The sequence below is a fragment of the Humulus lupulus genome, chromosome 8, assembly GCF_963169125.1.
Source record: "Humulus lupulus chromosome 8, drHumLupu1.1, whole genome shotgun sequence".
Classification (NCBI taxonomy): domain Eukaryota; kingdom Viridiplantae; phylum Streptophyta; class Magnoliopsida; order Rosales; family Cannabaceae; genus Humulus; species Humulus lupulus.
The window spans coordinates 92286044-92308058 of NC_084800.1; the positions used below are offsets into that span (position 1 = coordinate 92286044).

At 39.2% G+C, this 22015-nt stretch overlaps 1 protein-coding gene across 2 annotated transcripts; it reads right to left on the minus strand.

The window, feature by feature from the left end:
- Positions 1 to 8422: 8422 nt before the first annotated feature.
- LOC133798125 (uncharacterized) lies at positions 8423 to 16265 on the minus strand. 2 transcript variants are annotated; one of them, XM_062236324.1, is made up of 16 exons: positions 16024 to 16265; positions 13055 to 13467; positions 12731 to 12907; positions 12493 to 12617; positions 12283 to 12421; positions 11897 to 12046; positions 11709 to 11762; positions 11390 to 11485; positions 11237 to 11296; positions 11038 to 11112; positions 10909 to 10962; positions 10622 to 10723; positions 9878 to 10537; positions 9574 to 9708; positions 9234 to 9341; positions 8423 to 8934 (listed from the first exon to the last, which is right to left on the minus strand). In XM_062236324.1, the coding sequence occupies exons 2-16, from the start codon at positions 13460 to 13462 to the stop codon at positions 8785 to 8787; spliced, it is 2493 nt and encodes an 830-aa protein (XP_062092308.1). In that variant the 5' UTR covers positions 13463 to 13467; positions 16024 to 16265; the 3' UTR covers positions 8423 to 8784. The 2 variants fall into 2 exon arrangements, with proteins under 2 accessions (XP_062092308.1, XP_062092307.1); XM_062236323.1 differs by having other exon boundaries at positions 13055 to 13470.
- Between the last annotated feature and the right edge of the window lie 5750 nt (positions 16266 to 22015).

Below are 22015 nucleotides of genomic sequence, written 5' to 3' on the forward strand. Positions count from 1 at the left end.
TGGGACGTACCGCTTAAAGCGACTCGATGGCTCGGAAGTCCCAAGAGCCTAGATCGCGGAGCATCTCCGTAAATACTATTAGTAGTCAGGAGAAGGTGTTCCAATTTTGTATTTTCATTGTAAATAATATACGCCTCAGGGAGATCCCTTGAATAATAAAAATGGCATGTGTAAAACGCCATAAAGAAACGTTATCAATCAATGAAAATCTTACTCAACTGACCCCAGACCAGTCTCCGCTCACTTGTGGGGGGTATCCCGAGTATGAGCAAATACCAGGCGGGGCGCAAGCCTCAGGCTAGTCCCGGCCCGGACCAACGATGTTCGAGGGATACAAACCCCGTGGGACCAAGCCTCAGGCTGGTCCCACCCCGGACGAGCGATGTCCAGGGGTATAAATTAAGAGGACCAAGACTCAGGCTGGTCCCACCCCGGACAAGCGATGTCCGGGGGTATAAATTAAGAGGGCCAAGCCTCAGGTTGGTCCCACCCCGGACGAGCGATGTCCGGGGGTATAAATTAAGAGGATCAAGCCTCACGCTGGTCCTATCCCAGACGAACGATGTCCGGGGGTATTAATTAAGAGGATCAAGCCTCAGGCTGGTCCCATCCCGGATGAACGATGTCCGGGGGTATTAATTAATAGGACCCAGCCTCAGGCTGGTCCCATCCCGGACGAATGATGTCCGGGGGTATAAATTAAGAGGACCAAGCCTCAGGCTGGTCCCATCCCGGACGAACGATGTCCGGGGGTATAAATTAAGAGGACCAAGCATCAGGCTGGTCCCACCCCGGACGAGCGATGTCCAGGGGTATAAATTAAGAGGACCCAGACTCAGGTTGGTCCCACCCCGGACGAGCGATGTCCGGGGGTATAAATTAAGAGGACCAAGCATCAGGCTGGTCCCACCCCGGACGAGCGATGTTCAGGGGTATAAATTAAGAGGACCCAGACTCAGGCTGGTCTCACCCCAGACGAGCGATGTCCGGGGGTATAAATTAAGAGGACCCAAACTCAGGCTGGTCCCACCCCGGACGAGCGATGTCCGGGGGTATAAATTAAGAGGACCAAGCATCAGGCTAGTCCCACCCCAGACGAGCGATGTCTGGGGGTATAAATTAAGAGGACCCAGACTCAGGCTGGTCCCACCCCGGACGAGCGATGTTCGGGGGTATAAAGTAAGAGGACCGAGCCTCAGGCTGGTCCCACCCCGGACGAACGATGTCCGAGGGTACAAAGTAAGAGGACCGAGCCTCAGGTTGGTCCCACCTCGGATGAACGATGTCCGGGGGTATAAATTAAGAGGACCAAGCCTCAGGCTGGTCCCACTCTGGACGAACGATGTCTGGGGGTATAAATTAAGAGGACCAAGCCTTAGGCTGGTCCCACCTCAGACGAACGATGTCCGGGGGTATAAATTAAGAGGACCAAGCCTCAGGCTGGTCCCACCCCGGACGAACGATGTCCGGGGGTATAAATTAAGAGGACCAAGCCTTAGGATGGTCCCATCCCGGACAAGCGATGTCCGGGGGTATAAATTAAGAGGATCAAGCCTCAGGCTGGTCCCACCCCGGACGAACGATGTCCGGGGGTATAATGCATCCGGTATGCCCCAGGGCAAGGCCGTGGCCTACGACTTGCAGAGTAAGGGAACCAAGTTTCGCGGTAAACTCTCTGAACCCCGTTGGCCCAGGCCATCAGGTTTTCGAAGTTAAAAGTTAGGCGAGTAGGACTGAGACAATTTGACAAGCTAAAGTTAGAGTTGGTCTAGTCTAGGCCGTTGGAACCAGGACCAAACCCTCAGAACCAGTCGTGCACGGTGATAAAAAAAACATAAATGACATAAACCAGGCAAGGCAATACAAATTGTCTTGGACGCGTACGCGTTCGAAAAAGTTATTACAAAATTATAAAAAATAAAGAAAAAAGAGGCAAGGCGAAGATCCGGGCCTAGGCTTCATCGTCCAGAAGCTCCGCGTCTTCCTTCTCCTTGGCCTCGAATTCAGCCCTCTTCGATTCCAGGTCGGGAAAGATCAGGAGGTTCATGCTTTTGTCCTTGTGCCAAGCCATGTTGATGGCCTCCTCAAAGGTGACGTGCAGCAAGTTGTCCGCCTGCTCCTTTCCGTGGTGGGTCTCCTCATGCGCCGTCATCTCCTCACGAAGAGAGCCGTCTAGCTCGCGAACTCGGGTCTCCAAGTCTTGGATCTTCTCCTCGTCCCGGACAGACTGAGCCGCAGCCACCTCCAGAAGGGCTGCCCTCTCGTTGGCGTCGGTTTCTTTCTGAGACAATGCCTCTTCAAGCCCGGCCTTGACTCAGTCGAATTCTGCGCGGTCCGCATCTGCTTGAGCAACCGCTTTGCTCAAAGTCTCCCAAGCCTGGGCCGTCTCCCTGGCCAGGGCCTCTTTGGCGGCCTCCCTTTGATTTACGGCCACCTCCAGCTCCAGCTGGAGCGTCTCCATTTTCATGGCCGCCTCGGCCACCAAGTCAGCATTCCAGTGGGAGAGCAGAGCGTCCTGGAACAAAGCACAGTTAGAAGAATCCTTACAAACGAATAAAAAGGGGGAAGAAAAAGACACGAAGTAAACTTACTGCGGTGGCCTGATAGCGAAGAGTCTGGGAGATGAACAACATGTTCGGGTTGGTGATGGTGGCATACCGCTTGAGTTGGAGGTTAGACATGGTGTTCCCCACCTGGTCCAACAGGTCCGCCGCAAAAGGGGTCGTGTCCTGCCCCAGCTTAGGGGGAAAGCCCGTCTCGGCAGCTAGCCGATCCACGATCGGCTGGGGCACGCTAAAAGCCGCTAGGCGCTCAGCGAACTCAACCTGACGATGAATCGTCAGGTCCTTGTATATCTCATCTCTCCAGTCCCGGCCACTCTCTCAGGTTCGGGAAATTAGCCAAGACTGCTCGTCTCGCAAGACGGCTTCCCCCTCCTCGGGTAGTGCCGGATGTATGGGGAGGGAAATAAGGCGGGAATCTCCTTCGCGGTGAGGCGGCTTTCCCCATGCGACTCACCAGCTGAGCCAGCCCGCCTCGTCTGGGGCCTCTTTTTCCTGGTGTCGGCCTACGCAACGCCCAGGTCCAAGGCCCTCTTCCCGGAACTCCTGCTTACCGCGGGTTCTGGCTCCAAATCGATCACCGGGGGTTTGGCAAGGCTGGGGACGGCAGCCGGGTCCACGGCCATGACAGGGACCGCAACAATTGCACCCTCGTCGGGTCGAGGTTCCTCCCCTGGCGTCTCCTTGTTAAGGGAGGGGTCCGGGCCCGACGCCTCTGGATTCTTCTTGGCAGCCTTTTTGGCCGCGACCTTGGCCGCCCTCGCGGCCCGGGCCTCGAGGAGTTGCCTCATCTCGTCCACGGGGGTAGACATGTCGGAGTCTCCTGCAACAAGTGCAAGTGAAAAGGAGTTAGTACAATTAAACGGGAAAATCAAAATCAAAACTAAGAGTGACCCGGGACGAACCCTCATCTAAGCCCTGGGCGTGACTCAACTCATCTAGTGCGAAAAAGTAGACTCGATCCCCCATGTCGTCCAGGTTCAAGAAATTCCCGTACTGAAGGAACCTGGACAAAAACATGAGAACTTCCGAGCCTACAGGAACGGGAGACGAAGGTCTCATCTCCCTGTCAACCCCGAATGCGGGGCCTCGAAGTGCTAGCCTATCCCTAGCTAAGTCCCCAACTTGGGGAGCATAAGTTAAGATCAAAGGTGAGTTACCTCGCCCTGATACGCTATCCCCGGGGGTACCCGTGTTCGGCAGGGCGTCCTCGAAGAGGGCTTCCAGCTCCTCTGAAGCGGCCGCCTCCGTCTGGGCCAAGTCCCTCTTTCGCTTGGCCACGTCCACTCGCGCCATAATCTCCACCTCCATGATATGCTCGAGGGCCAGCTGCTCCCTGATGACGGCAATCTTCTAGCACTAAATTCCCCGAAGGTTCGGGACGACGATAGTCTGGTGGGCCGCGAGCATCACGACCAGTCGGAGGCTGTCTGTGTTGACGTAGCCTCCTACGTACAGGTCTTCTACGCTCAGCCCGGAGTAAAACCTCCTCCGGTCCAAGATGAACTGGGTGAGAGGAGTCTGGGCAAAAGGTCCTGCCACCCGAAGTCACGATGAGAAACAAAAAGAAAAACCAGCCAGCTAAGGGTCTGGGAAGCACTTACCCACTCGCTGGAAGTCCAGCAGCAGTGTGGGGTTCTTCTCCACGAGGAACCCGGACGTCATGAACCAGTAATTCCGGATGTCCGGGGGATGCTTCCAGGAGCTTGTGGGAGCGGGGTAGCTACCTCGCGGCTTCAACCTATAGAAGCCATCCAAGGTCTTGTCCTTTGCATTGACCTGCGGTTCCATCTTGTAGAAATACAAGATTTCTGTGGGGGTCGGCTCCGCGATCTTCTTCGTGGCGCAGAAGGCGCGCCATCCTGCAAGCAGTCGGTAGGCTTGGGGCAGAAGCTGGAAGGGTGTGATTCCCACGTATGTCAGGAATCACACGAAGTAGTCGTGAAGCGGGAGTGTGGCACCCGCACTGATGTGGCCAACGCTCCAGGCCCCGAACCCTTCCACGGAAGTATGCGCCCGCTCCTCTATCCTGACCAGGCAGTTGTGGAAGAGTCCAGGAGTGGACTCTATGCCCAGGCGCTTCTCCAGGACATACATCATCTGGTAGTTCCAGAACAGATTCGGCACCGTGTCCATCTCCCACCTGTTGCCTTCGGGGGTCTGGGACCCGGGGAGGGCGACGCGGGCCCTGTTGACTTTCTCCTCTGAATGAAGGGTGACGCCCGACGTCATGGCTGATGATCTGGGAACAAAGAAAAGAAACCAAGCAGTCAATACCAAAACCCAAGAAAGTCGGTTAAGGTACGGGGGCCTCCTACGGACTGCTTGGAGTCCCCTCCGGATCAGGTCCGGGTTCACCAGAGAACCACGAGACCCAGATCGGGAACGAAAAATGGGCTACTAAATAGGCTCCACCGTCTGTCCAGGTTGCATTTGGACCCGGAGCAACCTGGACCAGGCGGCCTTCCTAGCAGTATTCCTAAGCGTAAGCAAGTTCTAGCAGCCTAAGCATATGAACAAAAGGACAGCCTACGTTCATGTATTTACCTAGAAGAAAGACATAAAGACTTACTGTGAATAGCTAGCCGTGAAAGATGGTGGTTGTCCGACGATAAGGACGGCAGAATCTCGTTCTAGAACTGGTGAAGGCGGTTCAGCAACTCATCGATAGGGCAGGCCCAGGACGTTCGCTCAGGCGGAGGTGCAGACACTGGGACTGTTGGAAAAAGGCGACGGCGCAGAGTGAGCAGGCGGTGAAAGATGTCGTCGGCGAGATCGGACATAAACAGATCCTCAGTTCTTGAAATGGCTCGAGAGTGTAAAAGTTTCAAATGAATGTCTGAGGAGTATTTATAGAGATCCAAATCCTGGTCTCTGATCCAGCGGATAGAAATTCCCCCATCGGACGGTCCAAAATCGTGCAGGAGCATTAATGAGCACTCAAGAACTGGATCCTCACCATTTCAATCCAACGTCCCAGGAGAGGCGAATTTCAAAGGTCGCCCTATCCTATGGTCCACCTCAGCGTAGAAGCATTAATGAAGGACCCCCGTGCGGATGGGAAGCTTCGGAATCCGTGCTGACGCACTAACCTAGGCCTAGCGACCCTTGAGGTGGTTAGGTGACCTTTCGAGGTCAAGTGCCATCGTGGCAGCAGTCGCTTGGCGACACGTGTATCCCTCACCACGAAGCGGGACTTCAGTAAACGGACCCGGACATTGGTAAATGGTCCGGGCTCCGCGTGCTCCTAGTGTCACTGCCCTTTGCCACGGACCCACGATTCTAAGTAGGAACTGGGAAGGCAACTGTGGAGTATCCGGGAGCAAGGCAAGCCTCCACCTCGCAGACCTTGGCGAAGGCTTGGGGGGTAAATGTTATCCCCATTTCCTGCCTTGGGCTTGGGACGGTGGTCCAGGCCCACAGTCTGGGCAATTGGATTTGGGCCCAGCTCAGGCCCGCTTAGCAGGCGAGTGACCGAGAACGACGGCCCAAGTGTGGGTCCAGACCCGGAAGGTGTCCAGGATTGAAGGTCCAGGACAATCGTCTGGGAGACGTATAGCCAGTTGGGGATACGATCGAGGTGTACACAAAATGGTCCCGGAGCCTGGTAAACGATCCGGGCCTGCGGTAAACGAAGAGGGACAAAGGTAAACGAACCCGGGTCAAGTCCTCCAAGTTGGCAGGAAAAGGCATTCGTGACCCTGAAGCCGCCCCGTAACGCGTGGGGGTTGTCCCCACTTTTCACCTGCGGAAAAGGCCACCTCGGGATTGCACGCCGCTAGTTCACACCTGCGCTGCCAGTACACTGACTGATTTTGTCCCCTGAATCTGCCTCGTAACTCGGAATGCCCAGACCAAAAGCCCCATTTTGTCGGGCGAAATATAGGCTTTGGGCTGCCCCAGTGGGCTTCGGTCATTCTCATTCTTTTGTATTTTTATCCTTTGTATTGGGCTTCCGACAGAGAAGCCAAGGGCATCTATATCCTTGATGGGCCCGGGTCATGCCCGGCCCAAGCCCAGTGTTCCTGTGAGCCTATAAATACAGGTGATAGAGCACTGAAAAAAGGACCTCTCTTCGGCTTATATACAGTTACTCTGTTGAAACATAGAGGGAAACTCCATTGTAAAAGACTTTCCAAGCTCTAATACAACTGTCTCGTGGACTAAGGCTCATTAACGCCCCAACCACGTAAAATCCTTGTTTATATCTTCTAGATTCCATATCATTAATCTCGCTTACTTTTCGTTAATATAGTTTCCGAAAATCTCGGTAAACAATAAGTACAATAAAATTATAGGGAAATTATCTTATAAGGACTTTACGTTAAGCCCTACCGGTGGGGCTCTTAGTGTTCTCGACCCGTGAACAGTTTTCGGCGCGATTTTTTTTTATGATCATGTATATTGTAGCTATTTAGAGCATCCTACAAATTTTTATAAAATTCCTTATAGTTTACAGTACCGAAAACTAGGTTCAAACATGTTCACACGTGACTAATTTTTTTTATGCGAGTGGAAAACATGTTTGAGCATAGTTTTCGGTACTATAAACTATTTAGAATTTTCTGAAAATTTGCAGGATGCTCTAAATAGCTACAATATATACGGTCATAAAAAAAATCTCACCGAAAACTATTCACGGGTCGAGAAACACTGAGAACCCCACCAGTAGGGCTTAAAGTGAAGCCCCTATAAAAGAATTGTCCTAAAATTATATATTTATAAAATATAAAATATAAAATTACATAAATAAATAAATAAATTATTATATATATTGAGGCGGGTATGGAGCAGATTATACTAATACCGTACCCACACCATACTTGTATATATTCAGGGCAGTTATTTTCCATCCCAGTCATTTTCCCCGCTTGAATGGTTTTTCCCAGTCCCATTCGGATTGAACAACCATGGTACCCATAGCCATATGTTATATCGTCATCCCTAATTTGGCTAGTGTAATTATATGCCTTCATGTTCAGGAGGAGAGCAAGAAGAGTAATTTTGGCTAGACCTCATTACAATATTTTGGTTTCTTCAATTTTATATCTATTTATTTTCTTGTTTTCTTCCCATAATGCGAGTTTAGTGTAGACAAGTTATATAAAGGAACTCATCCCACAAGGTGTATTATTTGTTCAATGCTTGTTTATAAAAGGCTCTTTCAATTGTGGTGGCGGAATCTTTTATCTACTTTTCTTTTTGGGCTCAATTGCCTTATAATTTAGGGGCATAATGCAAAATGACTATTAATATTATTTGAAAGTAAGTAAATGTCCATATTTTTAATTTTATAGTAAAATAGTCTAATGATCTATTTAATATCACATATTACCAAATACACCATTTAACAAAATTACTATTTTATTCTAAATATTTTAATATTATAGTATATGTATATTAGTTTTGTTTAATTAATTTTTATTTTAAAATTATTTTAATTTTTTTTCATTTTTTATGGGTTGTTAAATGATATACCATACTACAAAATATATATACTTGAGTTGAAAAATAATATACCATCAAAACTTACAAAATTATCACTAAAAATATATATATACTATGCTAACAAAGTTATATACTACCATTAAAATGTATATACCATGATACAAAATTATATACTACCACTATGTATAATAAAATAGAAATTAAATATAAAAAAAAATTATATACTATACCACAAAAAACATATACACTAATTGGAAAATAATATACCAACAACTTATAAAAAACTTAAAAAATCAATATAACTTTAAAATAAAAACTAATTAAACAAAACTAATATACATATATATATACCACTATATTAAAGTCATAAAGTCCTAAATAAATAAATAAATTATAAAAAATGACAATTTAAGTAATCAATAATATAAAAAGATCATTTATCTACAATTTAAAAAACAAGGACATTATCTTTTTGATGGCTTTATTTTGGACCATTTCCTATAATTTCTCTATAATCTAAATACGCCTTAACTGACCTCAAACTCGAAAAAAACTGACATCTATGAGACAGCTTTTAATTGACCTATATCTTGGATCCAAAAATGAATGTATAAATAGAGTTTATCCCGCAAGAACTAACAAAATTTTCCCTCATAAATTGAGATAAGGCTTATATCACCCTACATTTAACTTTCAATGAGGCTTGAGATCTAAATTGATACAAGAAAAATAAAAAGAAAGAAAGAAAAAAAGTGTGTAATTTGAGGAAGTGTGACTATTTCCATGCTTTCTTTCCTCTGAACTGTTTTCCAGAACGCTGTTGTTTTCTCTTTTTCTCAGTTCTGGTTTTTACAATCTTATCTCTCTTTGCAGCCAGGGGCATAGCCTTCTTGTGTTCCTTCTGTCGATTGCTCAAACCTCCCGTCTGTAAAATCATACCAAAACAATAAAAAACATAATTACCATAAACACAAACTGGTGGCATCATCTTTGACAAGGCAAAATTTATTTACTTTCCCATGATAAGTGGAGCTTTTTACATACAAATCATAGGATCCTCAAGTCTAAAAAGCAAAAGGAGCGTCCTTTTCAAAGCTTATATTGATTTCGTAGCTAACCAAAGAGGCTCTATAAAAAGCTTACAAACAAAGAAGAATAATCCCAAAACAAAGGTCTAGAATTCAGGATGAAGGGAGATGATGAAAAATATAAAAATGTGTGTACCTTCTTTTGTTTTACTGCAGTGCGAGACTGGTACTTTCCTCTATCCTCTCTTCCCATCTTAACCATCGCCAATCTCTCTTCTTTGCTTAGCTTTTTCCGGACGTGGGCCTATCAGGTACACAGCCACGGTTCAGTATATGATATTTACCAACGATACCAAAAGCACATTTCTTTGCTTTGTAAAATTGACTGATATTTACTAATGATACCAAAAGCAAATATAAATAAGAGAAAGCCAAGATCTTAAGGTATGCATTGTATTATTCGATTTGGACAAACTACTGAAAGCCACATGGACAGGCTGAAAGTTGAAATGCTTAGTAAAAGGTGCAGAACTTACTTCAAGGTTGGCTGGATCCACTCGCTTAACAGTTAGTTGCTCAGAATTAGGAATACTGAACTGTGTTGCTTTAGCATCTGCCCCTTTTCTTAACAAACCATACTTAGCCAAGGTTTCTTTGGCATCCTTCTTAGCCTAGCCAAAATAGTACCAACAATCAATGTTTGATTTAGTGACATCCCGGAAGAGAAATACACTGGACCAAAGGGTATAAAATAAAATAAAGGGCATAGGTATGCATATTACATCTGGCATCAAGATAACCGCAGAAGAGGAAAAAAAGGGTCCAAACAAAATAGCTTACCTTTAATTCCTTGATTCTTCGGAAGTCCTCATTAGAAAGAATACCATCCTCTAGATCAGGTGACACATCCGCTGTTGTTGCTACTGCTAATCTCTTCAGAGTCCGAAGACTTGTATCAGCAGCAACTAGTTGTCTATCAAAATCAATCAATTTTCTCTTTTTTCCTCTAGAATCCTTATGTCCACTTCCACCATGTTTGGCGCCATTTTCATCAACATCATCATCGTCATCCTGTTCCAATTTTCTCTTTTTTCCTTTAGACTCCTGTCCATTTCCACCATGTTTGGTACAATCATCATCATCATCAACTTGTTCCATTTCTTCATCTTCATCCTCGTCCTCATCATCATCATCAATGCTGACATCACAATCACTGTCACTTGGACAATTGTCATCATCTTCACCTTCAGTGCCATAAGTAGATTCCTTATTGTCTTCATCATCATCACCGGATGCAACCATCTCCTCGTCACTGTCATCATCGTCAGAGCCACTGGATGCAAGACCATCCATATCATCACTATTATCTTCATCATCATCATCCAATAATTCAACACCAGAAACATTGCTGAGCACATTGACTTCTCCATATGCTTTTGGCTTTGCCTTTGGGTCAGTAGTTCGCCCACGGTCCTTCTTAACCAGAAGTGAAGGGCAAATCTGCATATTGACAAAGTTTAGTCTCTAAGTATTATTTGATAGATTCATATAAAATATATAGGTAAGAAAGAGGGAAAGAGAGACCTCTCTAAATAGGCCAATAAGTGAACGTGCTGCTATAGAAACTGCCTTCTCATGAGATTTTTTGTACAATGCAAGATCTTGCAGCAACTCTTCTGACATCAACTAAGATTGAAGAACAAAAATGTTTATGAGTAAGGCTGTGAAAGCAGACTTATATAAGTATAAATAAATCTAAATATGAAAAGTAGAGATTGTAAAAGTGAATTAAAAAAATATGCCATAAAACAACACTAGAAAATTCCTAAAACTCGGGAACCAGATAAAAATTATAAAATAAATATAGTTACCAAAGGGATTCGAAGACATATTTCCCTTATTACATTGAGTCCAACAGCAATGGCCTGGAGAAATCAGAGGGATCAAAAACATGGGAAAAAAACTTGAGAAAATAATCAAACTAAAGTTATAAGCCACACCTCAGGACGCGAACGATCATGTACAAATTGATTTACTACTTGTTTGAACAATGGCTCAACTGCATCAGGAGGCACCTGGACACAATGAAGACTCTTAAGGTACCAGTAGAGATAAATTTTTTAACTTAAGCGTGGTAGAAAAGGCCAGAATTTAAGTAGACATATATTAATCAAGTTTCATGGGAAAAACAGGCTGTACCATATCATGGCAGGCCTGAACTCCAGCAGCAAGCAAATCTGTAATATCACGTTGATGAGGCTGTGTGTACCAATAATGCCATCATTCAATCATATAATCATAATCAACAATCAAGAAGACAAAAACTTCAATTGCAGCAGCTAAATAAACTACCTGAACATATTTCTGTAGATACGGATAAAAGTTCAATAAAATTAGGCGATGAAGCCCAACTGTCCGAGCAATAACTTTCAACATCATCATCCTAACCTGCAGATAGACGAGTAGAGATCAAAAGGAATTAGATATGCAATTAAAAAAATCAGCAATAGTTTAAAAGCAAAGAATGCTAACTTAATGAAGTGAACTGATAAGTAAAACAACAAATAAAATTGAAAGTTAAACTCAAGTAAAGGTTACAAAATCCCCAACATTATTCATTAACATCTAATACAAAAAACTTTAAAAGCAATCCTAAACCTGAAACACCCACCTCAAATCGTTCATTGCACGTCTGAAGGCGGGAAAACAGCTTCTCAGCAAACCCCTGTTTGATAAACACAATTATTAAATCACAAACAAAAAAAGTCTAGAATTGGCTGAAGTGGAGATTATGTCATCAGATTTAATCATAACTAATATATTTTCGTGTAGGAAAAGCAAAATAGCTATTGAACAAACCTGTGGATCTTTCAAATGGCTAAGTGGTGAATAATAATTTGAAGTGGTCTTATCTGACGAAAGGCGTTGTTGCTTTTTCATGCTACGCATAGCACGTTGCAATTTGGCTTGCTTTTTCCTCTTGCTAGAAGATGTACCTGCATGGTGTGCCTAAACATTCAAAACAAACACCAATCCATTAATTAAGCTTAAGCAAATGGCACAAATTCTTCATAGCAATTTTGCATCTATCAAACAACTTGTTGCCCCAACATAGGGCATAGATCTTACAAAAATAGAATAATGAAGTCTCATAATGTATTCACATATGTATAAAAGTATTAAAATACATACATTTATATGATCGAAATTTTATGCTAAACAATTATGAGTATATAGTGTAAAACCTTGTAAACACTCTGTCTACTAAGAACAGCATGTGCTACTTGAGGAGTCTTCTCATCTTCATCACTTGAGGCATCACTATCATCCTCATCTTCAATCTTCTCATAATCCAATAGAACGGATAAAGAGGCAATCATGATCCTGAGGCATAGCAATGAAATTACAATCACAATATATGAAATAAAATAGTAAATCACCAATAGAAAAGGTACCTGGACGAGGAATGGAAACATGCCGTACAAATTGCATTGGCTGTTCTATCATCAAACCACACCTTCCTCCTGTGAAGCTCACATAGTGTGATAAATGCTCTCTTGGCTTTGGCTTCGTCCTCTTGCTGTGGACATATTCATATTCAGGCATTAATTAAAACAAAATTTCCAAAAACATAGGAGCTTACAACCAACAATGAAGAAAAGAAATTACTAAATAAAAAGAATGGGTAAAAACCTGGAGCATGGGAAATATAATATTCTGAAGTGCTCGATTTTTAGCTTCATTCTTGTGTTTCTGATTCATTCGCCTAATGCATTGAACTACATGAGAGAATGCCAATTTTCTTAAATTCCTGTCTCCTAGAGTCTGTAGCTCCATGAACAAAGCAAGATTTTCTCCAGTATCAAGTATCTAAGAACAAAGACACGCATCAAACTCAAATGAATAAGGAAAAATTCACCTACAATTAAATTATATCGAAACTTTTTAAGAATCTAAAAAACAAAACAGAAAACTCTTTTCACAAGCACAGATGCACTAAATTAGCATCATAATTACCTTCCTATTAATCAGAAGAATGAGAGCTTGAACAAGGTGGCAACGAAGGCCTGAAGGGAGAGTTCGCGCAGAGGAACGGAGCAACTCAGCAAGCTGATTTGGGAATTGTGCGAGTTGCTTAGGGTAGAAAGGTGTAACGTGAGCTAAGAACATGGCCCAATCGCCCAGATCCTTAGCCACAGTTGGGTCATTACCAACACCACTGATGGATGTGAATTTGAAAGCTGCTTGCTGCTTAAACATCTCCAAGAACGACTTGAACTGGCTGTACACAGTTGCCAGTTCCGATTCATACCCTTCTGGGTCACACTTCATCTTTGATTGTAGCAAGGGCAAGCTCAACTTCTCCGAGCCTCTACCCGATGCCATAATGGATTCCGCCGAGAACCCAGTAGCGTGAGAAGCCATAGTAACTACTGGTGAAAGGTTCAATGAGCTCAGTCAAATAAATATTTATTTCTTTTAAGCCAAATTAAAGACTGTGACTTTCTCTTAAAACATAAATATCAACTCTTTTCCCATAATTGCAATCAGAGAGAATCAAAACCCTAAGAATAATTGTACCATACTTTTTCTACTAGCCCAGGACAGTATATACTCTTCTATATAATAAAAAGTGTGAAGATAATGGCAATTTTTGGTTTTAACGGAGGTTTTTTAAAATTCTGTCAATTTTAACATTAACTTTGACAGATTTATTTTAAATGAATAAAAAACATGATAAACGTGTACGCAATAGGCTTGATCAACGTGCTAAATTTATTTTAACCCTATTTTGGCAATTTTTGCTTTTAACAGAGTTATTTTAAAATTCTGTCAGTTTTAATAGATTTTAGTAAATTGACATTAACTTTAACGATTTTATTTTAATTAAATAAAAAAATATGATAAACGTGTACGGAATTTTTTCGGTTTACGTGCTAAAATATCTGTTAACAAGATTATTATAGTTAACAGGAAAAATATCTATTAACCAATTAAGAAAAATCTTGAACTTGATATTTTTATTTAAAAAAAAAACATCAGTTTATATAGTCGTGTGTTTAATTTGTTGACATCTTTTCATAAAAATTTCAAGTTTAATTTTTTTTAAAAATAATATCTAATTTAATAGTTCTCCTATCCAGAAAAGATAATAATGTAAATCATTTTTCTATCACACAAAATTAAGTATCAAATTCTACTTTATGTACATACATCATAGATTTACTAACCATTTTTTTTTATAAAATCAGGTGGTCAATCTACGCAAGTTCAAGGTAAATCGACACACAAAAGTAATTCAAGTTCAACAAAACACAAGAAGAACTCATATATCAACTATAAAGTGAACATAAAATAACATAATAGAAAATATGTACTAAAACAAAACACTACATTAATTTGTAATGACGGACTAATTATAACTTCCTAGAAAGCTAATGTCAATTTCTTCTAATTAAAGCAGAGCAAACTAAGGTCATGTTTGGAAAGTTAAATTGGATTGGATTATTTTTATTATGTAATTTGGTTATGAAATTAGAAAGGATATTGGAAAAACTAATCCAACAACCTACCAATCATGGATAACTTAATCTCTTTGAAAAACTATGAATTAGAAAGCTCGAAACTCCTCAACTCAATTGTTGAGCCTCAAAATTACTCATTTCTGCAAAGATTGTGGTCATGGAGTGGGACCTACCTCTTGGCTCTAACCCGTAAAACAAGTTCAAAAAGTTGTTTCTCTGTAATAAACTATGCTAGAAAGAAGATTTTTAGTAATTCAGTAATTGCATAAACTTATAAAGAGGCATTCTATCGGACATCATACTAATAGTGAGCAAAGAATGGTGAAGCAAGAATTCTCCTAAGGTTATAGTGAAATCCCCGGCTTCTAAAATTAATCGGTGAAGATATATCTCAAACATCGAAAATCTTAATTGAATAAGAACTTCCTTTACAAGGCCTAGCCTAATCTTCTTACTTTAAGAACTCAACAAGATTGAATTTCTTCCTTTCATTAAGGAAGACACCTTCATAAAAAAAAGATGGTTATTCACTTCCTATCAACAAAGCAGGAAATATGCACTAAATGTGAATATTAGATGTTTATTTTGGGGTAATACATATATTTTTCAGTTATTCTCCTCTCTTTAGCTAAGTCCATTATTTTCAAAGGTCTAAAAAATGCCAATTCCGCCATCCAGATCAAGCCAGCGCCACAATTAATAGACTTATGTAACTTTATATAAAGAAGTTATGTAAAGTAGATTTCATATTACATATTAATAGACTTGTGACATTCATGTACTGAGTTGTCTAAGCCATGTTAAGAAAATCCAAGCTTATACGCATTGATTCACATGGTGTTAGAGTCCGAAAAAAAGAGTCAAGCATAAATGAACGATTGATTGAAGCTTTGTTCCTTAACTTCTGCCCCCATCTAATGATGCTTATTGGATACACTTTGAAAAGAAAGAAAGTTGTCTGCTTGAAGCTGACACCTTAAGCATAAGACTATCTTGGGCAATTTATGAATTAGAAAACTAACAACTCATGAACTGAATCATTGAGCCTCAAAATTACTCATTTCTGCAGAGAATTTTGGTCGCAGTGGGACCAACCAACCTCTAAGCTCTAACCCCTAAAACAACTTCGAACCTCTAAGCAGTTTCTTTGTAATAAACTAAGCTAGATAGAATATATTTAGTGATTCAGTAATTGCCTAAACTTATAAAGGGGCTTTCTATCTGATGCCAAACTTGAATCGTACCCTATTCCTAAGGTTATAGTGAAATCCTTGACTTGTAAAATTTATCCTATTTCTTATTAAAGAATTGAGCTTCTAATTTGTGTAACGTAAACCTACTGTCATGTTGATGCTATATTAAAGAATAAAATCTAAAATTAAAGAGAGAAAAAAGTAATCAAAGCAAGAATTCGAAATCACAGTAACACAACTTAGTTAAGAAATCGAAAGAAGGGCGAACCTGAAAAAGGCACCAACCAAGATTGAGCAAACTGACAACCCAAAGGCACGCGTAATCTGCAATCATAATATAAGAGCGGCCATGGGAGAGCTTAGGCAAGCTCTGTCTGGCATGTAAACCCAAGTACAGGACGGACAGAACCGATGCCACGATCAGTGCCGCATTATGAGTTCACTTTATAGTTGATATATGAGTTCTTTTTGTCTTGTTGTGCTATTATATTAGGAGAGGGGAGGAAACTAGGGTTTGATAGGTAAGGTTTGTTTATTGGTTTCACTTCATTTGGTGTGAAAATTACATTTTATAGGGTTTTTTTAATAAAGTTTTAAAAAATATGGTTTTTTTTTTTATAAGTATAATTTTATAGTTTTTTAAAACTTGTATTCCTTTTTATTAGATTTTTTTTTCCATATTTTTGTAAAAAAATAATTATTATGCTATATTTTTGTAAAAAATCATTATTACGCTATTTTTTTTTTCCCATAATCTGATTTTTTTTATTTAAATTTGTCCATACAAACTAATAAAAGTTTAATTACTATATTTTTGCATATTAATGGCTAAAAAGTCATATTTATGAAAAAATCCCATATTTGTTTGGGTTTGGCCCCAATAATGTATAATTTTTTTAAAATCTACCTAAAATTTATATTACAAAAGATTAATAACTCAAAATTTATACTCAAAATTTATAACTTAGGTAAATAAATTATTTATTTATATATATATTTAAATTAATTGAAATTAAATAAGTTAGGTAGACAAAATTCGGAAGATATTATTATCATCATATAATATTAATAATTAGGTTATTTTGGATAACAAATTAGATATATATTAATAATAATATTCATAATATATAAATTATATACATTAAAAAATATATAAATATTATTGTTATTAATTTCCATATATATTTTTTCTATATAATAAGTGTGCAGATAATGGAAATTCTTGGTTTTAACTGTTTTTTATTTTTTAATGTTAACTTTAACGGAATATTCTATATTGTTGACCATCGATTTGACCAATGACACGGAGTCAAATATACGACAAGAAATGAGACGACAATTAAGAGTTTAATCTAATGGTAAAGAAGAAGACACCAACGATTTATAGTGGTTCGGCTCCAAAGAATGGTCATGACCTACGTCCACTTAGTGTTGTTATTACTATTGAGTCTCAAAGCCGTGATCAAAGAACTAGGGTTCTTGAGTTTCAACAACATTGGGAGAATTACAATATAACGATGGATAATCGCATTATAGCTCTCTCTCAATATTCAGGGAAAAGATTCAAAGATCAAAAGTCCATTCCTTGAGTTATTTCATGCATATTTATAGGCTCAAGGAGGGTTACATGGGCCAATGGGCCTTAACTTTCCTTGATAACTGTGTATCAAGGTAATAAAGATGAAATAATCAACGTAATTATTATAGGATTACAATCTTAGAAGGAAATAAACCAAATTATACGACCAGTCTGGTCGTATCTAATAGTTAAGCCTGACGAAGTGATGTGTAGCTGGTCGATAATCGAACAGTACCGCCTCATTTCAATTCTGCCACGTGTCATCCATGTGTGAAAAATACCTGCCACGTCATAAGCAACCGTTTTTCGGTAAACATATATTTAAGAGAATATTCTTATATTTAACAGTAGTTTATAAACACTTAAGCTTAAATAAAATAAAATAAATAATTAAAAAAATTAAAATATAATATTTTTGAGATATTTTACAATAATAATTATTTAAAAATAATAAATAATTAAAAAAATTAAAATAAGATATTTTACAATAATAATTATTTTAAAATAATAAATAATTAAACAAATTAAAATATGATATTTTTTTTATATATTTTACGATGATAATTATTTAAAAATAATAAAATCATACGTTTTATAAACTTAAAATAAAATTTAATTAAACTTAAACTCACTCATTAGAATAATATCAAATTAAACATATAATATAATCTACTGTGAATTAGCAATAAATTGTTTTTTTTAAAACTAGCAAGAAACTTAAATTTAAAATCCCCGTATAATATTTAATATTACATTAAATATATAATATATAATATTTTGTTGTCACTTCCAAATTAAAAAATTAGAACAAACATAAACTTAAAAAAATGATTTAATTAAGATAGGATATTTATTTCAAAATTATATGACATTAACAAAAATTTAATAAAAATAATTAATAAATTCTATAAATAAAACTACGCAAATGTGCATATTGCACGTTGCTTGTATATAGTATATATATATATATCTATCTTTATATAATTAACCATTAAAACACAAATAGAAACAAAAGAATAAATCAAACTTTTGCCACACTAGAGCACAACCACACTTAACGTGCAAAGCACACATACCCAACTCAACATGAAGCAATAATTCACGGCGGAGAGGAGGCGACTCACACGGGGGAGAAATTGTGAGACAACGAGAAGAGCAAAGAGAAGACCGAGTGAGTGATGCGGCGAAGGGGTTTAAGGGTTTAGAATCTCAGCCATTCCCAAAACTACGTCGTTTAATATGATATTTTATTATACAAAATCAATAATGAAAACTTTTTTTTTTAGATAAAACAATGAAAATCAATTACTGCAATATATGGGTGTCAGGAATTAGTGGCACGGGCATAAATTTTTTACCAAGTAGATATAAACTATACTTCTACAACTATAAAAGTTTCAAAAAAAGTAATTAAGTGATGAGAAGATAACCAAATAGTTCATTATATACTAATGGTAATTATAGCAAATTGATTTAGAAATTGGACAAACATTTCATTTCTCTCATTTTTTTTAGAAAAACGTGCTAAATAATACTTATTAAATATAAACTAAAACCACCAATGTCACTTGGGTTAGTTAGTTGAGGTGGTAATGTTGTTCTCTTTTCTCTATCTAGCGCAGGTTTGAATCCTGGCAGTAGGGGTGAGCATCTAAATCGGCAAACCGCGGCGACCGACCGCACCGCACCACACTACACCGCAAACCGCAGTGTCAAAAGTGAAATGGTTCGGTATGGTTTGTATCTTAGCTAAACCGCGCGGTGCGGTGCGGTGCACGGTTTGGCGGTGTGAAATTTTGGTTTGCACCACACCGCACCATATACTTACAAATATGTTAAAAAAAATTAAAACACACTTACACCGTGGAAAACCACCCAAACCACACCGCAAAAAATGGTTTGGTTTGGTCGGTTTGGTGCAACGAAATCACACCGCACGGTGTATTCTAGCTACTACACCGCACTTGTGGCGTGGTGTATTAAAAAGTGTTCAAACCGCCCAAACCATACCGTGCACACCCCTACCTGGCAGAGACAAAATGCCATGTTTAATTTTTTAGTGCTTATTATACATGTGGGTCTGCCCCTGACGATAGTGTATACTTTTTATTCATGAATCTTATATTTTTATACACTTATATAGGTTTACATCACAGTGTTCATTGTATTCATAGTGAACTTCTTTCAAATTTTTAAGAAAACCTAAATAATTTAAGATGTCGAAACATAATTTCAAACTTTTAACATCGTCGCGGTCACAAATATTATTTTAAACCCTATTTTCGGTACCTTAAATTATTAAGATTTTTCTGAAAATTTGCAAAAGGTTTGTCGTGACTACAATGAACACAGTAAAAAAATTGGGGTCTACATGTATTAAAATGTATGATTCGCCATGGTAGTGCACAAAAGCATGCACCATTATAGCCATACCCCATAAATGTTACACATATAAGAAAAAACAATGTAGAGAGTAAATATTACTTCAAACAATTTGTAAAAAAAATGAATACAAACACTAATTAGATGATCAAATTTGTCTCATAATGTATTCACATATGTACAGAGGCATTGAAATACATATACATTTATCCCAGTCCAAATAATTCTGGTCGTGGCTCCAAGATAATATGTTAGCTTTGCAATCACCCTGGTCACTCAGCCTTGAAATGAAATGATGTGTGGTTATTCAACTCAAGAACTTCTCATCATCTCACCTCTAATGTCAACAATCTTGACAGTGTTCTTCCCTTTCAAGGTTCTGAAGGTGTTACAATAGCAAATAATGAAACCATCCCAATTCACTCTATTGGTGATTGTTATTTCACCCCTAAGTTTTGTTTAAAAAATGTTTATCATGTCTCCCTACCTCTTCCAATCTCAATAGTGTTTCTTGATTTTGTTATGATAATCATGTTTCTATTGAATTCTTTGCAAATTCTTTCATTATCAAAGACCTCAAGTTGAAGAAAACTCTTCATCACAGGCATCATGATTGTGGCTTGTATAAATTCCAGGTTGCCTCTTAAATTCTTTTCCTTGGAGCTCAATCCATGGTCATTTTGCTTTTGCTAATGGTGTTTCCTGCTCTTCTTATAAACTTAGTTTAGCTACCATTTGCATGATTGATTAGGATATTGTAACGCCCTGGTTACTCCAAGATCGTTACTGTGAGCTTTGAACAGTGCTTAACTCGCTAATCGAGTCATTTGGTTATAAACGTGCATCTAGGTGTTATTAACAGGCTAAGGTGAAAAACTCGATCAAAAGGAAATGATATATTTTATTTAAAACATAAAACTGTTCACGGGCCCATAAAAGCATTTACAAGTTATTTACAATCCAAAATGGTCATTACAGTGTAAAATTACAACCCGCCGACCTAAGCGGCAAAAATAGGTTTAACCCCTAGTTCCTCTGAGGAACACCTTGGCCGTGGTGGTCAAGCGGCCGCATATGTACACATCGCCACCTAAGTGTTAGAGAACATATTTTATTGCTCAATGGAAATATGGAAAAAACCAAAATACAACTCTATGCAAAGAATACAATAGACAAGGTAATTGATTAGATAAATATTACAACTCAATTGCTCAAAATACAAGTAAATAGAAATAAGAGAAGAAAGAGAATTATAAGAACTAAAACCCTAAAACAAAAGATACTAATGAATATGTAAATAGAAATAGAGGAAGAGGATTACAAACTCAATACACTAATAATACAAGAAGAACAACAGAATGAAAAGATCAATGGAAAACACAAACTCTCACACAACCAAAGTGTAGAGTAGTGGGGATCACCAACTTGAACAAGGTTCAAAACCTTTGTCCAAAAGCTTATTTCCCCCTATTCTCTTAGCACTAAGGGATCTCTCAAGGAAATAGCTCTCTGGAATTATCAAGCCTCTATGGTGTATTTTCCAGCCAAGTGCTTTGTGGATGGAAAATGGTGTATCTTACAAGTGAGCATTAGGCTCCTATTTATAGAGTTTGAGATACCCCTTTGAATTTCAAATTCCACCAACCCCCATGGCTGTTACCAATGTTTAATTGGATGTTTATAGAATTAAAATGGAGATTTGGGCGTTATTTGGGATGTTAGAACCGTTCAATTTGGAAAAAACTAAAAAACCATATAGGCTGTCAGCCTCACTGGCCGCGGCCACTGGCTTCTGTCCCCCAGGCTGCGGCCACTAAAAGTCAGTAGCAGCAGCCACAGGCCATTTTCAGCACAAAAAAATCATTTTTCCAAAACGTTCCAAAACGTCCCAAATCCTTTCCCACATGATTTTGTAACCTCCAAACACCTATTGGGAGTTAAAAACATGTCTCCAACAACCATATTTCATCATGGCTTTATGAAATCCAATCTCAAATGTGTAACATATAATATATACATAATTGGGTAATATTTGGGAGTTACAAATTTGTAATTGATTTTGTACCTCCAAAATATGTCACATTTGGGCACACACATGTGTCCAATTTTGTGACTCTCAATAATATGTTACAAGGTGTGACAAATCACATTTGTGTGACAGGTCACATTTTGTCACATTATTTAATCTAACATTATATTATATGAAATAATATAACATTCCCCCACTAGATTAAATAATCACCTTTTGTAACACTTATTTAATCAATCAAACATTATATTAAAATATAATACTAAGGTC